This window comes from Mustela nivalis (assembly GCF_964662115.1).
Source record: "Mustela nivalis genome assembly, chromosome: 6".
NCBI lineage: Eukaryota > Metazoa > Chordata > Mammalia > Carnivora > Mustelidae > Mustela > Mustela nivalis.
In genome coordinates, this window is record NC_139025.1 from 118,939,275 (window position 1) to 118,962,592 (window position 23,318).

The following is a 23,318-nucleotide window of genomic DNA, read 5'->3' on the forward strand; positions in this document are numbered from 1 at the left end:
AGAGTAGACAACAGATCTTTATCTTAGCTATCCTTGTGTGGTAACTGGAAAGGAATAAAACTATTCTAAATTCTGGGGCGCCTGGGTGGCTCAATGGGTTGAAGCCTCTGCTTTCAGCTCAGGTCATGATCCCAGGGTCCTGGGATCGAGCCCCGCATCAGGCTCTCTGCTCAGCAGGGAGCCTGCTTCCTCCTCCTCTCTCTCTGCCTGCCTCTCTGCCTACTTTTGATCTCTGTCAGTCAAATAAATAAATAAAATCTTAAAAACAAAACAAAACAAAAACAAAAAAAAAACTATTCTAAATTCTTTTTCCTACAGTATTTTTGGTTCTTTCACATAAATGCTAACTTATTTTCTCAGGTATAGCTTCAGATGTGATAAAGATGCACAAGAATGTCAGAGAACATAAGACACTATAATAGAAGGAAATGTTTATTTATTTATTTATTTATTTATTTATTTATTTTTAAAGATTTTTATTTATTTATTTGACAGACAGAGATCACAAGTAGGCAGAGAGGCAGGCAGAGAGAGAGGAGGAAGCAGGCTCCCTCCGAGCAGAGAGCCTGATGCGGGCCTCAATCCCAAGACACTGAGATCATGACCCGAGCTGAAGGCAGAGGCTTTAACCCACTGAGCCACCCAGGCACCCAGGAAATGTTTATTTAACAGATAATTGTTCATTTAGAATATGTACTTCAGACCTTTTGTTCACTTTAGGGCTAAAGATATGAATACTTGAAATCTTGTACAAAAGAATATTTGAACAACTGAGTCTAATTATTTTATATATATAATTAATATATAATGTTATATATTGATAGTAACCAAATTTAGTTTGGTGAAAAGGAATTTGGGAAATGGTACGGTGTTTGGGACAAAAGAATGTATTCCATTTCCTTGACGTGAGATTACTTAGAGGGTCTCTAGTTAGGTTGGATCAATAGTAAATTTATTATTTTATTATAGGCACTTTCTTTTTCCACATTATTAGCACTGCTAAAATTCTTAGAACTTTAGGGGTCCCTGGGTGGCTCAGTTAAGCATCGGCCTCCAGTCCAGGTCATGATCCTGGGGTCCTTGGATCAAGCCCCAAATTGGGCTCCCTGCCCAGCGGAGAGCCTGCTTCTCCCTCTCCTTCTGCTTTCCCTCTGCTTGCTCTCTCTCTGTCAAATAAATAAGTAAATAAAATCTTAAAAAAAAAATTCTTACAGCTTTAGAAAGTACTAAAAGGAGTCTTTTAGTTTTTTAGTTCTTTTAATTCAACTTGGGTTGAATTTCACAACTCTGGTTGCCTTTTTTTTTTTTTTTTTTTTTTTAGTAAACTTTACTTTTGAGAACAGTTTTGGCTTTACAGAAAATTTGCAAATTTCAGAGAATTCCCATAAATCATGTACTTGGTTTCCTCTGTTATTGTTGTTATTTTTTTTTTAATGTTATGTGAACTGTTTGTTTTTGATAATTGTCAAAACCACAAGATTCTAGAGCTCAAGTTTTTTGAAGATGGAGAATTAAGTGAAGGCTTCTGTCAAGGGTGCTAACGTTTTAATGACTATTTTATTGTAAAATTTTAAAAATTTGCCATTTTAACCATTTTTGAGTGTACAATTCAGTGGCAGTAATTACGTTCACAGTGTTATGCAACCATCACCATCTATGTCCACAATTTTTCATCACCCCAAACTGAAACCCTAAATCCATTAAGCAGTAACTCTCTGTTCCCCCCATCCTAGTCCCTGCTAATCTTTCATCTACTTTATGTCTCTGTAATTTTTGCCTCTGCTAGATATTTCATAAAAGTGGAATCATAACAGTATTTGTCCTTTTATGAATTTCTTATTTTATTTATCATGTTTTCAGATTTCATTTATATTGTAGCACGCTTTAGAACTTCATTCCTTTTTTATGGCTGAAGAATATTCCATTAATATACCATGAACACTTTGTTTATCCATTTATCTGCAGGTGGATACTTGCATTGTTTTGTTTTCACCTTTTGGCTATTGTGAATAATGCTTCTGTGAACATTCACATACAAGTATATGTTTGAGTCTGTTTTTGGTTCTTTTGGGTTTATATCTTGGAGTGGGATTGCTGGGTCTTATGGTGATTCTGTGTTTAGCTTTTTGAGGAATTGCCAAATTGCTTTTCTCTGGTTACTTTGTAGCTCTCATGAGGTCCTTGGCATAGAAGTTATCTTAAGAATTTTAGAATAGGGGCGCCTGGGTGGCTCAGTTGGTTGGACGACTGCCTTCAGCTCAGGTCATGATCCTGGAGTCCAGGGATCGAGTCCCACATCGGGCTCCCAGCTCCATGGGGAGTCTGCTTCTCCCTCTGACCTTCTCCTCGCTCATGTTCTCTCTCACTGTCTCTCTTTCAAATAAATAAATAAAATCTTTAAAAAAAAAAAAAGAATTTTAGAATAAAGATCAAGGAATGCTATGCAGAAGCAATGACTTAACTCTTAGTAAGTTTAGGAAAGAGGCAGCTTGGTTGAGGGAAAAGAATATTGCTTGGAAGTCAGGTCCTGGTGCCATGTTTGTTTTGTGGGGCCACAATTTTTTCATTGTTAGAATAAAACAATTACATAGATAATGTCAGAGGTGCCTTACTACAAAATTCTATGTAGGACTATATAATTTAGCATATTCTAACTGATTTCAATCAATTAAAAAATCTTGCCGACAAAAAATTCGATAATCAAAGTTTTTATTTGACCCACTAAAATACAAAGCTTTGTAATAGAGTGATTCTATATCTAAGTGTTTTGATGGCATATTCCCAGGTATTTCATTTTAATCATCTGAATAATTTTAGCCAAGTATATGATAATAAATTTGGTTTTCTGTTATTCCAAGTATGCATAAAGAGTATTTTCCCACAGTGGGAAATCCGGGAATTAGCATAGAAGTGAATTAGGTAAATGTTGCACATTTAATTGTAAAATAGCTAAATATTTAAAGATTATATTTTATTTACTTGAGAGAGCATGAGAATGAGAGAGATTGAATGAGTGGGGAGAGGGGCAGAGGGAGAAGCAGACTCCCTACAGAGCAGGGAACCCCATGTGGGACTCAGTCCCAGGACCCTGGGATCATGACCTGAGCTGAAGGCAGACATTTAACCAACTGAGCCACCTAGGCACCTGTAAAATTGATGGTACTTAAAACTTAAGTTAGCTATTCATCTCATTTTGTGTTAATGATTTTTCTCTAAGATAAATATATTTATTGCCGTTTTAAAGACTAGTGGCTTCAGTTAAAGCACATTACCAGTACTGTCATAATATTCAGTTATCTATGGTATAATAGAAAAAAGTACTGAATTTAAAAATCAAAGGAATTGGGTTAAGAAGCCAGCCTTTTACTAGGTACACTATACATAACCTTGGACAACACATAGCCTGCCTGAGCCTATGCTTTTCTCTTCCGTAAAATGGGAGTAATTCCTATCCTATAGAGTTGTCATAGTTATATGAGATCAAGTTTGTAAAGTACAGCGTAGTTACCAGAATATCATAGACAGTGTGTGTAACTGTAATGATTTGTATGCTAGCTTGACTCTTGATAAAAACCTGAGCTAGTCCTAGTACAGGAGCATTGTCTAATGGCTGGGACATATGTTCGGCTTCAAATCAAGAGTATGTGTAAAGTCCTCCATTCATGTAAAACTCAGTTTAGCCATAATCCTGCCTGAGAACTTCATAACACAGGCATAGAGCTCTTGGAGAAAAGAGCCACAGTGAGTTGTGCTTTGTGTTTTGGGGCCTCTTCCAAAAAGAGAAGAGACTTAACACAATTTGGCAAACAGAAGAAATAGTTTGGCCTTTTAAATGAGCAACAGGATGAAATATAGCAATACTAATGCACAGGAGACTTGCAGTAATTAGAAAATATAGCTCTGTTAATCTGCTTCTCAGAGACATTCATTATTTGCTATGATAAATTCCATCTAACTCCTAACCTGGCATTTGTCCTATATATGTGTGTGTTGTGTTTTAGCTGTAACAGTTGCTGTTTAAAGTAATGCTTCTGTAGTCTTCTAAATAAGAAGGTTGAGAAAGCATTTGCCATTTTGTAAAACTGGTGTCCTATCTGAAGCCATCATGAGGTTATTGTTATTGGTTATTGGATCTCCAAGCTCTAGAATTACTTTTAGGATGTCTTTTCAAATTTCTGTCTTAGAAGAAATGTAGTTTTTATGTTCCTTCCCCAACTCTATCTAGAAAGGGAGACTCCTGGTAGAAAAGAAATTTTAAACCTGATTTTTAAGAGATAAAGCAATGTTGGCTTGGCTTTTCTGCTCTGAAAGCTTCAGATTTAGCTACTCCACTCATTCATATTTCATATAAACAAAAAAGTGAATGTTTAAATCTTTCTACTTTGTTTAAAGTAAAGCATATCTGAAGTTGCTGCAGGCAGAATACTGTCCAATTCCAGAAAAAAGGGAATGTATGAATTTACAACATAAACTCATGTAATTTCAACTTCATATATATGTGTGTGTGTGTGTGTGTATATATATATATATATATATATATATATGGATTTTGTTTTGAGAGAGAGAGCATGCAAGTCAGGGGTAAGGGCAAAGGGAGAGGGAGAGAGATTCTTAAGTGGAACCCAACATAGGGCTTTATCTCAAGACCCAGAGATTAGGATCTGAGCCAAAACCAGGAGTCACCCAGGTGCCTCATATATATGTTTTATATAACCAGTATGATATGTCTTGGTACCTGAATCTGGGGTATATATTTCTATATAAGATTGCATTAGAATCTTGGAAAGAAATATACCCCAACTTTCTAAGCAAGCCAACACTATCTAGAAAGTTGGGCAGAATTTCCAACTTTATTGCCAGTACTATATGCAGAGTATCAGTTAAGTAAGTAAGTATCAGTTAAAAGAAATTTTCCCAGTGCATTATCCCAGAAGAATTATATCAAATTAATAACAACTTCCTTGAGGTGGTGGTTGCCACTTCAAATTGGAATGTAGATAATAGTTGGCTGTCTTTTGCCTTCTAGTTTAAGGAATTAGTGATCATTTAGTAGTAATAATAATAGCATAAGTATTAACATCTAACCTATTTAGAACACTTCACATGCACTAGGTTATTTAATGATCACAACAGTCCTATTAGCTGCAGTTTATCTCCATTTTGCACACAAGATTGAGATTCTGAGAGGTTAAATAACTTGCTTAAGAATATAGAGGGTATGTGTGGAACAGTCAGGATCTGAACCCATCTCTGATCTTATTTATTTAGTTATAATAGTGATTGAATAAATGTACTGGCTTTGTATACTTATTTACAACTTTTTAAAAAAGTTTTTTTTATTTATTTGAGAGACAGACAATGGGAGCATGTGCAGAGGGGGAGGGGCAGAGAGAGAGGGACAAGCAGACTCCTCACTGAGCAGAGAGCCATATGCACAGCTCAATGTGGGACTCAGTGCCAGGACCCTGGGATCGTTACCTGAGCCAAAGTCAGATGCTTAACTGACTGAGCCACCTAAGTGCCCCTCATTTTTGGCTTTCTTGAATTGAGATCTTAGCTCATTAATTTTTGATAATCTTGTTTCCTAATATAAACATTTTAAAGGTATAAATCTTTTTTTGTATTACTTTAGCTGCATCCTACAATTCTGATAAGCTTTGCCTTTTTTGGTGTTTCATTCCAACTACTTCTAAATTTCTATTTTAAAATATTGTTTTTACTCATTACTTAGATATTTTTTGAAAAAATGTGTTTTTAAGGATAGATTTTTGAGTTCTTCTAGAGTTTTAAGAAAAAATCATAACCTACAAGAGGGTAAAATTTAATAGTTTTCTTTTCAGAGTATAAATTTACCATATTAAGCCAGTGGTTTTCATCTGCCTTTGGCTTTCCTGTAATGGTCCACACTACCTAAAATTTGATGGACTTTTGTCATCTATTTGTGATTTATCTGTTGTTGGCTGCCCTCTTATTTAATCCTGCTGCTTCTCACGCTGGTCTTCAGTTTTGTTACACTGCTGACTTTCCTTTTCGGTTCTCTCTCTGAGTTTAAAACAACCTATAAATGATCTTGTTCTGAGCCAATCCAAGCAAGGCAGACACATGAGACTAATATCATTTTATCTTTAGATCCACTGTCAGACCATGTAGTATAGTACCCTTGTAGAGTTTACAAGAAAGCTGTTCTTTAGCTTATTCTAAAATTATCTTGGATCTGTGCTGTCCAATATGGTAACCACTAACCTACATGTGACTCTTGGGCACTTGAGATGTACTTAGTCTGAATTGAGATTGCATTATTAAAGTTAGTTTTACTTTTTTGTTTTGTTTTGTTTTACTTTAAGCTTCTGGGTGGCTCAGTCAGTTAAGCTTCTGCCTTTGGCCCTGGTCATGATCCCAGAGTCTTGGGATCGAGCCCCATGTTGGGCCCCCTGCTTAGCAGGGATGCTTCTGCCTCTGCCTCTCCCCTCCACTTGTGCACGCTCTCTCTGGCACTGTCTCTCTCAAATAGATAAAATCTTTTTTTTAATTAATTAATTTTTTTTTAGGGATTTTATTTATTTATTTGATAGAGGGAGACACAGCGAGAGAGGGAACACAAACCAGGGGGAGTGGGAGATGGAGAAGCAGGCTTCCTGCCGAGCAGGGACCCTGATGTGGGGCTCAATTCCTGGACTCTGGATCAGACCTGAGCTGAAGGCAGACGCTTAATGACTGAGCCACCCAGGCACCCCTCAAATAGATAAAATATTTAAAAAAATTTTTTTAAATTAAATAGGTGACTCACACATTTTATATTTTTTTGTATCTAACAACAGCGTTAGACAAAAATCACAATGTACAAGTAAGAGACCACTTTTCTCCTTAGCTTCTGCACTAAAATCCTCTGGAGAATAGGACTCAGATAATACCTTTTAGAATTCCAGGTTTCCTGTACAAGGTTTGGGTTAAGCAGGAGTGATGTTCCTTCTTTCCAAAGAAAGTAACCAAAACTCAAGTCACGTATCAGAGAATACTCTGGCCGTGTTGATTCCACAGGTTGGTTAAATTTCTGTAAAAGTAGTTAAGGTTTTATTCCAGTCATCTTTCTGTTTATCAGACATTCAGGTTTACCATTTAGTTAGGACCAATAAAACCTGCTTTTAAAAGTGTGTCTTGAAAAAATTAAATAAAAGCTTGTTTTGTCTGAAGGACTAAGGAGCCATAGCAGATGGGATAAGCTGCGAAAGTGGGCTTCTGTCTGGCAGAGAGTAGAAATGACTACAGAGGAATGTCGTCCCCTGATCTGCTTCCTGCTTTCAGAGACCTTTCCACTTCTAAGTGGCAGGTACTGAAAGCATTTACACAAGAGACCAGAGCTCTGACATACTTAGATTTTTTTCCCCCCGACTATTATGATTTTATCTTAACCTATGTTGTTAGACTGTGAGCTTCTTGAGGACATGGGACAAAGAACAGTGTCTTTATATAGTCTATGTAAGATGTATCAACAAGAGTAAATCATAGTTCATGTCTCTCAACTTTTTCCTGGTATGGCATACTTAGAAAACTACAGTGTTCTTGTATCACAGAGGATTCTGGCTTCTTTGTACTTCTAGTCCATACAACTTTTTTGTACGAATTAGGAGAAACGTATCTCTTTCTCAAGTTACGTTACTGCCATCTGTTGGAAAATTATTGTAATAAAAATGTGTTCTGTGATAATATGATGTAAGTGACATGACACCTCCCTCTGGAGCTGTTCAGTGTAGTAGCTCAGCTGTATGTGGTGGCCTTGAGACCACCACAGGAGCCTAGCTGGCCAGTCAGTGGGCTGAGAGAAACAGTATTTGAGCAAACCTCAAGACACATCAGTACCTTGAGAAACTGGTTTTTATGCTAAGGACTGAAGCCTCACCGTACCCCTCGAAGTAGGGATACTTAATAATCCCAGTTTTTCAAATGAGCAGGCCGAGGCATGGAGAGAGGTTCAATAGCTGGCCCACAGTCCTGTGTCTGTCAGGTGGCTGAGTTGGAATTTAAACATAGGCGATGAGATTCTAGAGCCTAGGCTCTTAACCTCAGTAATGTATTCCTCTTGCGAACTGGATGCAGCAGTTTCCAATCCCTGTTCCTATTTTCATCTCAGCCCACTGTAAAGTGTTTTAGAGCCTGGCCTCTGAGTTCTTTTGATGAGTCTACAGCTATAGTCTTTCTAGGTTGTTACAAAGAAAGAGGGATTTGTGCTTTGTTCTGCTGGTTCTTGTTTCTATTGAAGTAAGAGTGCTGTCCCTTCTTTACATTTCAGAATAACCTCTGGTCCTGTTACTGCCCTGGTGGCTTTACTTCTTCCCACCAGTCCCCATTCTTTATTTGCAGAATGACCAACGGAGAACTGCTGCCAACTCATGTGGGCTGATCTAATCTCACTTCTAGATTCCTTCCCTTAAGGCTCCTAGGAATTTATCTCCAGAACTTCCCCTCCTTACTTCTCTGTCTGCTCCTTTCTTTAATCCTACCTTTTTTTGAACCCTTAATTGCTGCTCCCTCCAAAATCACCTCTCATTTTTCTATCCAAATTATCTTACTTTCTGATTTTGGAAGATAAGTGCCTCAGGGCAGGGATTGCCTTGTTATGTTGTGAAGTGGTGTCTAAAGTGCTCCATAAATTAGCATCTGTAGAGAGTTTTATACATACTAATTATTATTATTGAAATACAGAAATGCTTTCTGAGCCATAAGGAAGCATCTTAAGGTAATAGTCTAATTGCCTGTACATGTTTTTTAAAAAAGAAGAAAAAATTCTCTCTTCCTGCCAGAGAGAGCTATCAAATCGCAGAACAGATCTCAGAACAGCAGCCCAAATCCCAGGACTCTTTCTGGTTATTGTTTTAATGCTTATGTTTGTAAGACAGTAAAATGAGGGCCTGTTGGTCATGTGAACCCATTTGGATTACTTAACCCTGGTCAGAAAAGCAGAAAAGCAGGAATGGCCCTTTGGTTTGCTTTGGTCCAGAATCTTTAATTTCCTTAGTGTCATTTATAGTTAAAGCCGATGGTATTCATTTCTCAGGGGGTGTAAAATAAATTTCATTTATATTATATTTATGTAGATGTTTATTGCCAGAATGATCAACGTTTTTTATTAGCATTTTATGATGCAAATGGAGCTTTTAAGACTTGTTGAATTTTAATGTAGACATGTATGTTAGAAGGACTCATTTACAGAGCTATTGATTTTTTCCAGTGCTTGCTTTGAGAATGTACTTGGAAGAGTGGTTAGTGAGATAGTTTTCTGAGTCCTCTGAACCTTGAAGACAAACCTTTAGGTTTGTTTTTTCTAAATAACTGCTTTGAAAATCTTGTTGGCCTAGTTTTCCTGAATGTGAGATTTAATAAGTATATATTTTTGATAAACAATTTAATGATTGTCCTTTAAATGAAAGAAATGCCAGTCAGAATAACTGAAATGATGTTGAAATTATCAATTGAAGTTACCTGAAGTCTTAAATAAAAAATAGTGGTGCTTTCTCAAAGAAAAGAAGCTTGTTTATCACTTATGGTAGTGACCATGCTTGATGAAGTATGACAGGGTCTTATTGCATTGTCCAAGTGTAAGTGGTCATAACAGACTCATTGCTTATGTTTGAGAGAGAATCATGGAGTTGGGATTTTTTTTTTAATCCTTACCCGTATGTTTTACTTCCTGCAGCCTAAGAACGTCTTTTTAGGTCAAATTGTACCTACTGAAATTTAGGCTTTTGGTGGTAACTAAAGAGCAAATTGAATTGGAAAACAAGCCTACCTCATTTTTAGATGATTGAACTCACTTTGGGGACTAGGTTGTCTCCTTTCCCAGGGTTTATAATGGTATCCTGATGCCTTAGAAGTGGTTGGACACTTCATGCCTTTTTTTTTTTTTTTTAAATTTTATTTATTTATTTGACAGAGAGAGTGCACTAGCTGGGGGGAGGGGCAGGCAGAGGAAGAGGGAGAAGCAGGCATCCTGGTTGATGTGGGACTCGATCCCAGGACCCTGGGATCATGACCTGAGCCAAAGGCATATGCTTAACCAACTGAGCCACCCAGATTCACCCACTTTATGCCTTTAAAGATAAAGCCTGGGTATATAGCATCCCCTGGCCTGGTCCTATTGGAAAGAATTTAGGTTTTAAGCTGCATAAGAGCTGAGCGATCACCTTTCTAGTGGTTCTTAGCTCTGGCTGCATGTTAGAGTATCCTGGAAAGCTTTTTAAAGAATCTCTAGTTTGGGGGCTATACCCCCCTCTGTTTACAATTGAGAAACTGAGAAAGGGGGAAATTGACTTGTATACAGCCACACATGTTATGTGTTATGGAAAATCATAGCATTATTTACTGACATTATCCTCAGATCTTGGCTGAAATGCTCTCACATTTTGGGGCAAGCAGTTGTTAAATCATAAGCAGTGTAGAAAACAAGGTGGGACTACCTAACACTGTCATTAAATAATAAAACTAAAGCCACTTTCAGTGCCTTCCACCTTATTTGTATTGAGGAGTGACTGCTGTCAGTTGTGGCAAATCCGTAATGTCAGTTTGGTTATATGGTAGATAAACATCCTACCCAAGGCCAGACTTGGTCAGTTTATGTGTGGGGAAAAGCTTTTCAGTTAAAGCTTTAATTGTATCTAGTAGACAGAATGAAGCAGCTAAACTCTTTTAAATTAAGCACTTAGTAGTTTTCTAAACATGGACACTAAATTTTTTAGGTAAGGGGGCAGAGAGCAGTAATCAGTAGTCATTCTCTGTTATTACTAAGGGCAGAGGGCCAGGGTGAGGAGTGCAAATATTGTCATCAACATTTGCTCAGAAACTACAGTCTGGGGGTCCTTTTATAAACCTTGAAATAGGCTTAGCCTATACCTTCAAGAAGTTTGTATTTCTTAGGGAGGTTGTGTATGCATGTGCACATGTATGTGTGTCTGTGTTTAGAAACCCTTAAGGCTGTTTTGTACTTTTATTCTAAATATGAAAGTTTAATGACTATATCTTATCATTTTAATAAATACTCTTTTATGAGGAGGCAAACAAGTCAAAATATATTTTAATATGTGTATGTGTTTATATGTACATTGTGTATATATTGTGAATGGGTATATATGGATATGTATTGATATGTGTGTGTGTGTGTGTGTGTGTGTGTGTGTGTATAGTGAATATATACAGAGTGATTAATTCAAATGTGGTATCTAAATGAGCAGCCCAAACAAAAGTGCTGCCTCACAGCAAATTATGAGATTAAGTGAAACAGTTGATGTCAAATGCTTAGCACATACTTACTGCTCATTGATCTTCATTACCTGCATATTTATTATTATATCACCACTAGTATAAGAATTCAGAAGAAAAAGAAGACTATGGGTTAGATCAGGGAAGGAAGAAAACATGATTTAAGTAAAACATATTGCATCTATTTATTTAAAATATCTTTAACCTAAGACTTGAATTGCTAATGCCAGTATTATGGAGGATACAATACAATATATATAAGTACATATTAATGATATGGTTTCTTTTGTTTCAGGAGCTTTATATTGCTGTAGGAATATCTGGAGCCATCCAACATTTAGCTGGGATGAAAGATAGCAAGGTAACTACACAATAATAATCCTAGAAGAAAAATTACCTTATTTTAAAATTTTGGTTTCCTTCGTTCCGTATAGTTACAGTGTGTACGTTCAACCATTCAGATTAATATTCTGTCTAGGAATAGAAAGAAATATAAGGTGCTGTTCACGGCTTGAAGCTGTACCATTGGTAGGAGAGGCATTGTTATGTCATGGAAAGAAGTGTGACCCTGAGTCCCAACTCTGCCCCTAGCTTACCACATAATGTGTCTTGTCTGTTCCTCAGTTCTTTGCCTAATACATGTATTCATTGATGATGTTTAAGGTCCCTTTCAGCTCTGACCATCTATGGGTAGAAAATTTAGGGTGAATAAAGCTTGATGAGGTTCTGACCATCTAACTAGTTTGTGAAGTTTCTGATCCCTGATTGTCTGCTTCACCCTGGTCCCCTTAAAGTCCCACCTTTATATGGCAGCAAAGCTCCTCTTCTCAGGTATGTTACTAAAGTGTGACAGAAACATTTAGGGTTGGAGCATCTCCATATCTCAGTAATTGTTAGCAATATAGTGTATAGAGGAAACACTGGATGCTGACTTGCTACTTAGGACTGTATTGGGAAGCCCTGTGTAAGGATTCTCTGAGCATATATTTCAGAAGGTGACACATTAATTCATGCATACCAATGCACACTTTGAATTATGAACTTAGTCTTTCATGAAGACAGAGATGCTTCTGACACTTCAGCTTTTATCCATTCAGATGGAAGTTTGATATAAAGGTAATAAAACTTTTAACAGGTTTAACTTCTAACTTGAAAAAATACATTCACTACCTCCTTGTAACCTCTAAATGAATTGGCTCAAAACCAGTCAGATTTCACAGTTGGATGGCAGGTTTCTTTACTGAGCTATGAAAACAAGCAGTGCCAGTGGGGAAAATGTTACTGCTGCATTAAAGGGAAAAAAAAAAACCACTCCAACATCAGCAACCTTAAAAAATATTTTTAACTGGGCGAGTTCAGACATATCTAGAATTCTACTTCTCAAACGATTCTGCCTGCCAAGAAGATCCTGGTAAAAATTGTCATGCCATGGCAACAGGACTGGATTAGGGGAGAGAGGGTCTAGCTAGTAGGTTAAAGCAAAAAAGGGAACGATTGAAGTAAGGAGACCAGTGTTGGGAACTGTTTATAAGAATAAATTTGAGCCAAGATGTTGTCTGTTTATGCAGTCAACAAATTTATTAAGCATTTACTTTTGTAATAGATGCAGGAGATGTTTAAATGAAAAAAACAGCTCTTGTCATCACCAACTTGTGTAGGAGATGCAACAATCTCTGGTTATAATTTTGGTTGAGGTCTAAAATGGAATATTAGAGTAATTGGCTTAAATCTAATAATCATACTGCATACAAGTTATAGTTTTAATTAACATCGTCATATAGTTTGAAGAATGAGATTTGATTGTTATATGAAACTATTCGATGTAATGAGAGTACTTTCTGGACTATATACATATTAATATCATTGATTATAATCTGTGCTTTAAAAGCTGTGTAAGGAAGAGGAGCATGAATTTATAAGGACATATTAGGAGAGCTCTAGGATACAAGCAAGATTTTATGATACTCATTTACAGTTGACAATCCAGGAATATTCTTTTAGTAATTTGAAAAACTGTAACCATCCCAAATCTTTTTTCTTAAATACTTTAATGGTTCCTTGTCCACAGTTGTGTGCCTTTGCTTTAAAAATAACTTTTATATGGTTGGAATGAAAAAGCTTTCACATGATTAAAATGTCAGATGTTTGACTAGGTGGCCTCCAGGAAAATCATTAACATCATTAATTAAATAAATCTCTGCTAGTTCCTGTGAAGCAGGCTTACATATTCCCAGAAGAGAAACACCTCGATGCAAATCAAATGCCTGTGATTTGAAATGTTTGTACTTGTGACTTTGGATTTGAGGCTTATACTGAAACCATCATTTCTTGTCTCTGACCACACATCTTTTAATACATATGGCATGTTTGACTGGAATAGTAGTAACCTGGACTACCACTATGCTTCAATCTCAGATATTCTGGAATATTTTCATCTTTTTTGAGAGAACCTAGGGGAGTTACACATATGTCTTGTAGCCTATATGTTAAGTCAAACTGTATCAAAATTCTCTTAAAATATGTTTCAGCTATTTTCATGTGATAGAGTAACAAGCAGGTAGAAACTTAATTTTACTTCTATGGAGATAAATCATCATACTGTATTAAAATAACACCACATAAGAATCAAATATTATAGTCAAAACTTTAATTTTACTTTAATTGCAGTGGTGTTTGAAGCATCTGTGGAGGAGTGCCTAGGTGGCACACTTAGTAAAGCATCCAGTGGCTGGTTTTGGCTGAGGTCGTGATCTCAGAGTTGGAGGATTGAGCCCCACCTTGGGCTCTGTGTTTTGCGCAGTCTGCTTGAGACTCTCCCTTTCTTGCTGCCCCTCCCTTCTATATGTGTGCACGTGCTCTCTCTCAAATTAATAAATAAAATCTTTTTAAAAGGGGCGCCTGGGTGGCTCAGTGGGTTAAGCCTCTGCCTTTGGCTCAGGCCATGATTCCAGGGTCCTGGCATTGAGCCCCGCATCGGGCTCTCTGCTCAGCGGGGAGCCTGCTTCCCCCTCTCTCTATGCCTCCCTCTCTGCCTTCTTGTGATCTCTCTTTGTCAAATAAATAAATAAAATCTTAAAAAAAAAAATCTATGGAGAATACCAAACCATTTGTAATATATAATCCATTACTAATAAAAGAATAATTGGTACATGTAGCACTGTTTTTAGGACTATTTTGCCTTAGTTTGCTCATCTGTCATTATAATCCTTCACATAAAAAATTTTATAGGAGATAATAGGATCTTTTGGTGGTTCGTGTAGGAGACATAGTAATTTACTTGTTGAAAAGGCTGTCCTTTTCTCATTAAATGATTTTGACACTCTGGTCAAAAATCATTTGACCATATATGTGAGGGTTTATTTCTCAGTTCTCTATTCTTATCCCCCAAGTCTATATATCTGTCTTTATGCCAGTACCACACTGTTTTAATTCCTGTAGCTTTGTAGTAAGTTTTGAAATCAGTAAGTGTGGGTCTTCCAGCTTTGCTCCTTTTCTAGATTGTTTTAGCTATTCAGGGTCCCTTGCGATTCCATATGAATTTTAGGATGGGTTTTTTAAATTTTTGCAGAAAATGTCATTGGAAGGACAGTTTCAGTGGATATAATACTTTTGGTCAACAGTTTTTTTCTTTTAGCATTTTGAATGTATCAGCTCACTGCCTTCTGGATTCCAAAATTTCTGAGAAATCTGTTGATATTCTTATTGAGGATCTCCTGTGTGTGATGAGCCACATGTCCTCATTTTCAAGATTCTCTTTTTTTCTTTGGCTTTTGTCTTGGTGTGGGTTTCTTTGAATTCATCTTTCTTGGAGTTTGTTTAGTGTCTTGGATGTTTATATTCATGTCTTTCATCACATTTAGAAAATTTTCAGCCACCATTTCTTCATTTATTCTTTCTGAGCCTTTTTCTTTCTTCTGGGACTCCCACAGTGCATATTTTGGTTTGTTTGATGTTGGTCCACAGGACCCTTAAGTGCTCTGATTACATTTCTTTAATCTTTTTCTTTCTGTTCTAAAGACTTGTTTCTGTCTTCTGATTGCTTAAATCAGCCTTTGAATCTTTCCAGTGAATTTTTTACTTCAGTTATTAGACTGTACAACTCCAGAATTTTCTTTTTGGTTTCTCTTTAGGTTTTGTCTTTTGCTTTTTCCCTTTTGTTCATACATTGTCTTCTTGACTTTCTCTACATCTTTTAATTCTTTGAGTATCTTTAAAATGGTTGTTTTAAAGTCTTTTTCTCATAGAGATGCCATCAGACCTTTCTTAGAAGCAGTTCTCTTGATTTTATTTTCCTTGAGTGGTCCCATACTTTCCTGTTTCTTAGTGTTTTTTTGATTTTTGTTGTTGTTGTTGTTGTTGTTGAAATCTAAGTGTCCTAGTCTTGAATGTCTGGCTTCCAAAAGGGGAAAAGAACATTGAAGAGAGGCAGAAGTGCTTTGACATTTTAAATCCCCTAGAGGTAACTTTAGCCAGAGGAGGGGAGGGGCTTCTAACAATGGGGGAGGTGCAATAAGCAACATCTTTTTGATCAGTAACAGCAATCCGGAATCAGAGCACAGGTCCCCAGTCCCTAGAGGACAGGGTTCTTTTTGCCCACTCTGTCTCCTGCAGGCTGTGTACAAGCAGCTGCAAGAACATGTGCACAGTTGCTTGCCACTGGGGCAGGGACTGAGTACCTGTTACTGCACTAAGAGCTATAGCTCATGCAAGCCTTCCCCTGGAAGTTGCAAGCATTCAGTAGACTCTAGATTTCCAAAATGGTTACATTAGACAGATTCTGCCAGTGCTGTTGTTAACAGTGTAGGTAGGAAGACAGATTCCTCCTGATGCTTCCTAATTTGCCATCTTCCCAGATTCCTCTCCTCTCATTTGTTACTTCCTAAAACATTGTTTTCATGTCAGAAAAGAACTTAGAAAAATAATGGCTTAAAACCTTTTTAAATACTGTGATGGGCTAGTGGTGGTATAGGAGATAATTGTATGTGCAAACCCAGAAATCCCTAAATTTACAGTATTGGCACAAATGAATCAAATTCATCTTATTTAGTAAACATCTTTAACAATATAAATTTATTGTTGGGAGTGTTAAAGTAGAAACATCAATCTGTGGTATGTTTTCTTGATAAAGACCAAAGTCTTTGTTTTTATTTCACAGACGATTGTGGCTATTAACAAAGACCCAGAAGCTCCAATTTTTCAAGTGGCTGATTATGGAATAGTTGCTGATTTATTTAAGGTAAGCTGGCCTTGGGAGAGAGGGCTGTTACCTAGCTTGTCATCCAGGAAACCTCTTAGAGTTGGTCAGAGAGGAAGCCATTATAGGAAAACACTGTGTGTTTGTTTGTGTACCTGTGTATCTGTGTATGTATTAATATTTGTATACAGTTTTGAACTGTGAAGTTGTCCTAATAAATACGTGAAGTTTATATAGAGTATTATAACTTTTACCTTTAAGGAGTCCATATTGTCTTTAAAATATCCACATAGCTTTTGGCATCTTGTGTTCTAAGTTAGCACACAGTGTGAAGTGATTCAAGTAATTATGACCGAGAATCATATTTGGCAGGTACCTTAAAGAAATTCACATCAAATACCCTTACTCAGAGATTTGCCAGAAATGCTACAGCTTTTCTTTTAAGTTTTATTTGTTTGAGTAATCTCTACACCCACCACAGCACTCAGACTCATGATCCCGAGATCAAGAGTTGGATGCTCTGGGGCGCCTGGGTGACTCAGTGGGTTAAGCCGCTGCCTTCGGCTCAGGTCATGATCTCGGGGTCCTGCGATCGAGTCCCGCATCAGGCTCTCTGCTCTGCAGGGAGCCTGCTTCCCTCTCTCTCTCTCTGCCTGCCTCTCCGACTACTTGTGATTTCTCTCTGTCAAATAAATAAATAAAATCTTTAAAAAAAAAAAAAAAGAGTTGGATGCTCTTCCGACTGTGCCATCCAGGTACCCCCGTGCTGCAGCTTTTCAAGGGAAGATTGGGCACTCAGGTCCAGCTTATCTGACTCAACAAGTATGCTCTGCTTCCTGTGTTTGAGAGTTAAATGCCTTCCTAATGTGATATATGTAGGGAAGAACACTTACTCTGCACTCTCCTACTCTTCACATTTTTGAGTGTTCTTTCTACCCTGCCATCACCCCCATCTTTGCCCTTCCCATGAGCAAAATTACTTTAGTGATACTGATGTGTACCATTTGGCCACATTTAAAGGTTCTTAGCTCATGCCTGGCCTGGTTTATTTCTGTCCCTCAGGGCTTGCCTATAAACTTCCTGGTTGCCTTATGCAGAAATCACTCATGCAGCCATTGAGGCTCTGAAAGTAACACCTAACACTGGGAGAAGTAGGTGGGTTTGCTAGAATGAGGAACCCCTCGCACAGAATTACAACAAGTTACTGTGGGCTTTAGTAGAGAGGCTGCAGCCTGAGAAGAGAGCCAGGGTAGTCCCCTTGACAAGAGAATTGGTCCATTACCATGGCTTCATCAGCACTGTATATGATCCAGATGAACTAATGAGTGTACTTTGAGAGCCCATTTGTACTTTGAAGTTCATGCTCAAATATATGTTCATGCTCAGTGAAAATGGACCCTTCAACTCCTCATGCAGAGACGAGAATGGGGCTGTTTCCCTGGGTCAGCCTTCCCCTCAGCACCCCCTCCCTGCCTCTGGCCTCCCAAAGAGCCTATATCTTGCCCTAGGAAGAATACAGCCCCTCTTCAGTGATCCTGGGGTCCTGTAATTGAAAGTTAGAATTTAGGTAGTTCTGCTGCTCCTGTTACTTGGTCCAGCTGTGTAAGAACAAACAATATTTAATGACAGTCATTTGACCACTACAGTAACATCAGTGGGATGTTAGTATGAAAGAGAAATTTTTAAAAAATTTCTGTACTGGGGCACCTGGGTGGCTCAGTGGGTTAAGCCGCTGCCTTCGGCTCAGGTCATGATCTCAGGTTCCTGGGATCGAGTCCCGCATCAGGCTCTCTGCTCAGCAGGGAGCCTGCTTCCCTCTCTCTCTCTCTGCCTGCCTCTCCGTCTACTTGTGATTTCTCTCTGTCAAATAAATAAATAAAATCTTAAAAAAAAAAAAATTTCTGTACAAGGATAACTTTGCTCAGGTTGCTAGCATTTAGCTACAGTGAGAAGCTTAAAGGAGTAAAGACCTTTTAAGTAAAAATGAAACACCTCTGAACCCTCACCAGGTATCGGGTTGACGTGTTTGGAAACAGACATCTACTGTAGTTGCCTTATATTTTTCTCCAAGTGAATATTTAAATAAGTTTACAAGTAATTTTGCTTATTTTGCGATACATTTTTCTGTTTTCTTGTGTACTATATATTGCAACCTACAGAGTGGGCTTCCTTGATAAATGGATGAAGTGTTAGACAATTGGAAATTTGTGATGTTTATATAGTGGATACCTGCCTTGGGGCAGGACCATCTTTGTAGCAATTATTGATGGAATGGTGTCATGCCTCTTGCATTAAGGGCAGCTCCCAGGTTGAACATGAAAGAGAAAGTATGTGAGCGAGTGAGGGTTGTGTGCATGCTGAGAGAGGTATTTTGGTGAGAGTCCTAAGACAGTAGAAGTGGAAAGGAATTTCAAGAATCAGTGAGCAGATTTCTAACCAGACATTCTCAAGCTATTTTTGGTGTTTTAAGAAGCCCGCATTTGATAATGTGTTTGGACTATTTGTTAATAGCTAGAATTATATTAAGGTAGTGGTTACCTCATGCTCAGAAGTTCTGAACACCAGGTATATACACCTTTTTTTTTTTTTTTTAATTTTTAAAGACCTTTATTGATTTGACAAACAGAGATCACAAGTAGCCAGAGAGGCATGCAGAGAGAGGAGGAAGCAGGCTTTTCGCTGAAAGAGCCCGATACGGGGCTCGATCCCAGGACCCCGGGATCATGACCTGAGCCAAAGGCAGAGGCTTTAACCACTGAGCCACCCAGGTGCCCCGGTATATATACCTTTTGATTAATATAAAGGGAGAAAAGTTAATCCTTTAAAAAGCAGTCTGTGGAGGGAAACAGATTAGATTATGAAAATATTAAAAATCTGCTTGGGAGCGGTTGGCTAGCTTGGTTAGTAGAGCATTTGACTCTGGATCTCAGGGTTGTAAGTTCAAGCCCCACGTTGGGTGTTGAGATTACTTAAAAATAAAATTTCAAAACAAAAAAAAGCAGTGCTGCTTGAGTTGTAGCCTCCTGGTTGCTACTACATGTATAAGACAAGTAATATGTTCTTTTTAGGTTATCTATTTTCCCAGAGAGATGTGATTTGCGGAAATTACTCAGCAAGTTTTTGGCACAATTAAGCCAGGCTCCTGATTCTGTTCTTTTACTCATCACCCTGCCTTTCTAACTCATCAGGGACTCTGGCGAGGTGGTTCACCAGGACTCCTCTACCCTTGATAAGTTGCAGTAAAAAGGACCTCACCTTTGGCAGACTCTAGGAACCTAGACAGTATCTATCAAATTGTTTTTTCAGTTGAAATTAGAATGAATATGGCACATGAATATTAGTAATTCTGACTAAAGAATGGACAAGGTGGTGTAGTGAATAAGCTCCTCAGGGCCATGCTCTGTTTTTTAAAAATCAAATATTTAAAGGTATAACAGCACATAAAAATATGGCTATGCAAATTATGAATGAGATAGCATTATCTATTTCAGATTAAGATTTTAAAGAAAATAGTTTAAGTCAGGGGCACCCACCTGGCTCTTGATCTTGGGATTTTAAGTTTGAGCCCCAAATAAATTATAATAAAATCTTTGTTTTTATTTTTTTAGAGAGGGAGGAGGGGTGCAGAGGGAGAGAGAGAATGTTAAGCTGGCCCCACGCCCAGTGCAGAGGCCCATGCAGGACTTAATTTCACAACCCTGAGATCATAGGAGTTGGATGCTTAACAGACTGAGCTACTCAAGCATCCCCCAAAATAAAATCTTTAAGAAAAAAAAAAAGAAAAAGAATATCATGAGTCACATAATAGTTGTGCAAAAAGGACTTTTTAAAACTGAATTTCTGTGTAAAAATTTTAAATTTCAGACTATCACATAATAGACTAATAATGCTCTGAATGATATGGTATCCACCAAACTTTATTATGTCTGGAGTAAAAATGTGTATGGATTTTAATTTTTAATTATTGTTTTACTTCCTCCTTCTAATAATCACGAGTTAGAGACATGAGGGGTTTTTTTTTCTTTCTTCATATAAGGAAAATAATACAGTACAGTAGTTAAGAGCTTTAATTCAGATTTTGTCTTGGCCACATACTAGTTAAATTATCTTGGCCAAGTTATTTAATTTTTCTGAATGCAAGCTTACTCAAAAGTAATATAAATATACTACATACCTTACAAGGTTGTATTGAAGGTTAAATGAGATTATACTGTACCTAGTACAGTCTGTGTTAAATATTAAGCTCCCTATTTATATTTCCTTTCATACAGGTATAATAAGTGTTCAATAAATAGTAAATATTATAATCAGAGTCAGAGTGACAGAGTATGGGATACTATGTGACTGGTGGTTGTTTTTTTATATAGCTTTCCTGAGATTTAATTCATAAATCATAAAGTTCACCCTTTTAAAATGTATAGTTCAGTGATTTTTAGTATATTAGGAGTTATGTAGCCATCAACTATCTAATTCCAGAACATTTACATCACACTGAGAAGAAACCACAAACATATTTTCAGTCATTTCCTGTTCCCCCACCCTCCCCAGACCCTGGCAACTACTAATCTATTTTGTGTTTCTATGGATTAGCCATTCATGGACATTTCTTATAAACAGAATCATGTAATATATGGTCTTTTATAGCTGGCTTCTTTGCATAATGTTCTAATGTGCTAAATAATATCCGTTGTGTGGATATGCCTCATTTTGTTTATCCATTAATCATTTGATGGACATTTGAGTTGTTTCTACTTTTTTGCTATTATAAGTAATGCTGTTATGAGCATTTAAGTTTTCATGTAGATACATGTTTTCATCTTGTGTGGGTACATATATAGGAAAGGAATTTGGGGGTCACTTGATAACTCTTACTTTTAACATTTTGAAGAACTGCCAGCCTGTTTTCCTAAGTGGCTGCCCTATTTACATTCCCACCAATAATACTATTCCCAGTAATAATGTTTCTTTTCTCTTCTTTCTTTCCTGTCCTTTCCTTTCCTCTCCTTTCTCCCCTCCCCTCCTCTCCCCTCCATTCTCTTCTTTTCTTCACCCCCTCCCTCCCCCTCCCTTCTTTATTTGTTTATTGTATTATTGACTTTATTAAACAAGTCATGTATCAGATAGCATCCCATTTAGCAAGTAGAGGGGAGCTCCTGTCTTTTCACATTCTTTATGTCCTCTGATGCACAAAAGTTTACATTTTGTTGAAGTCCAGTTTATCTATCTATTTTTTATTGCTTTCCCTTTAGTAGGTGTCCTATATGTGAAACTTCTGCCTAATCCAGGACAGTGATTATAGGCCTACAAGTATCTGTTCAAGTCCTCACTTTCATTTCCTTTGTGTGTATGCCTGGGGATTGCTGGGTAATATGGTAATTCTGTGTTTAGCTTTTTGAAGAACTTCCAAACTGCTTTCTCTAGTGGCTGCACCATTTTACATTCCCACCAGCAAAGTGCAGGCCTTCCAGTTTTTCCGCATCTTTGCTCACACTTGTTACTTTTTATTTTTCAAATCAGAGCCATCCTGGTAGGTATAGAATGGTATCTCATTGTGGTTTTGACTTGCATTCCTTAATGACTAATGATGTTGAGCATCTTTTTATGTGCTTACTGGCTATTTGTGTAGCTTCTTTAGAGAAATGTTTATCCAAATCTTTTGTCCTTTTTTAATTGAATGTGTGTCTTTGTTCTTGAGTTGTAGGAGTTCTTTAAATATCCTGGATATTAACTCTTACCAGATACATAATTTCCAAATATTTTCTCCTATTTTGTAGGTAGATTATCCTTTCACTTTCTTTATAATTACCTTGGCACAAAAGTTTTTAATTCTGATGAAGTCCAGTTCATCTATATTTTTCTTCTGTTACTGTTGTTTTTTGGTGTCATATCTGAGAATCCATTGCCAAATCCAGAGTCTTGAAGCTTTAGCCCTAAGTTTTCTTCTAAGAGTTTTATTTTAGCTCCCATAGTTAGGTCATTGATTGATTTGGGATTAATTTTTGCATATGGTATGAGGTGAGGTTCCATCTTCATTCTTTTGCATGTTGTCACAGCACCGTCTTTGTTGGAGAGACTCTTATTCCCATTCATTGGACTTTGCATACCACCTGTTTTTTAAAACTTTTTCTACTTCTTCCTATCATAGCTGCCCATTAGAGTCATTCTAACCCCTTATGCTCTCTCTCTGGAACTTGCAGGGTTTATCTCTGTCTGCCTCCTCAGTTTTTGTCCAGAATCCTTTTCTCCTCCATGTTAATGTTCTGATTTTTCTGAGCCCACACTTAATCTCTTCCTTAGAACCCCTGGATTGTGAGCATTTAGTGCTATTCTTCTCATCTTCTTACATTACACTGTAAGATGGGTACATTTTTGGTTGTGTGGTTCATAGATCTCGGTCTTTTCTCCCCAGCTCGGGGGTAGAACTCCTTGTGGGCAAGAATTACACCTGAACTTTATTTCCCGTGGTGCTCACCCTGGGAGAATACTAATTAAATGACTCAAATGTAGTTGTGTTTTGATTTCTATCAGTAGATTGTCTTATTTTATTTTATTTTTTTAAAGATTTTACTTATTTATTCAACAGACAGAGATCATAAGTAAGCAGAGAGAGAGAGAGAGGAGGAAGCAGGCTTCCCACTGAGCAGGCTCGATCCCAGGACCCTGGGATCATGACCTGAGCCGAAGGCAGAGGCTTTAACCCACGGAGCCACCCAGATGCCCCTAAATTGTCTTATTTTAAATGTAAATTCACTTTCATCTGGTCTTACTGACTAGAGAGCTGGGCCTGCACTATCTAAAATAAAAATAAGAATCCGAATCTCTGAGTTAGTGCTCAGGCTGTCAGACATGCAGTGAACTTGAGTGGCATTTTTCT

General features: G+C 37.4%; 1 protein-coding gene across 1 annotated transcript in view; it reads left to right on the top strand.

Annotated features, from left to right (window-relative positions):
• ETFA (electron transfer flavoprotein subunit alpha) overlaps window positions 1-23,318 on the top strand; it is an 82,794-nt gene that overhangs the window by 56,437 nt on the left and 3,039 nt on the right. Inside the window, exons 10-11 of the mRNA XM_082736008.1 lie at window positions 11,546-11,611; window positions 16,406-16,486. Of these exons, the coding sequence (XP_082592134.1) occupies window positions 11,546-11,611; window positions 16,406-16,486 (147 nt within the window). The remainder of the gene's footprint in view (window positions 1-11,545; window positions 11,612-16,405; window positions 16,487-23,318) is intronic.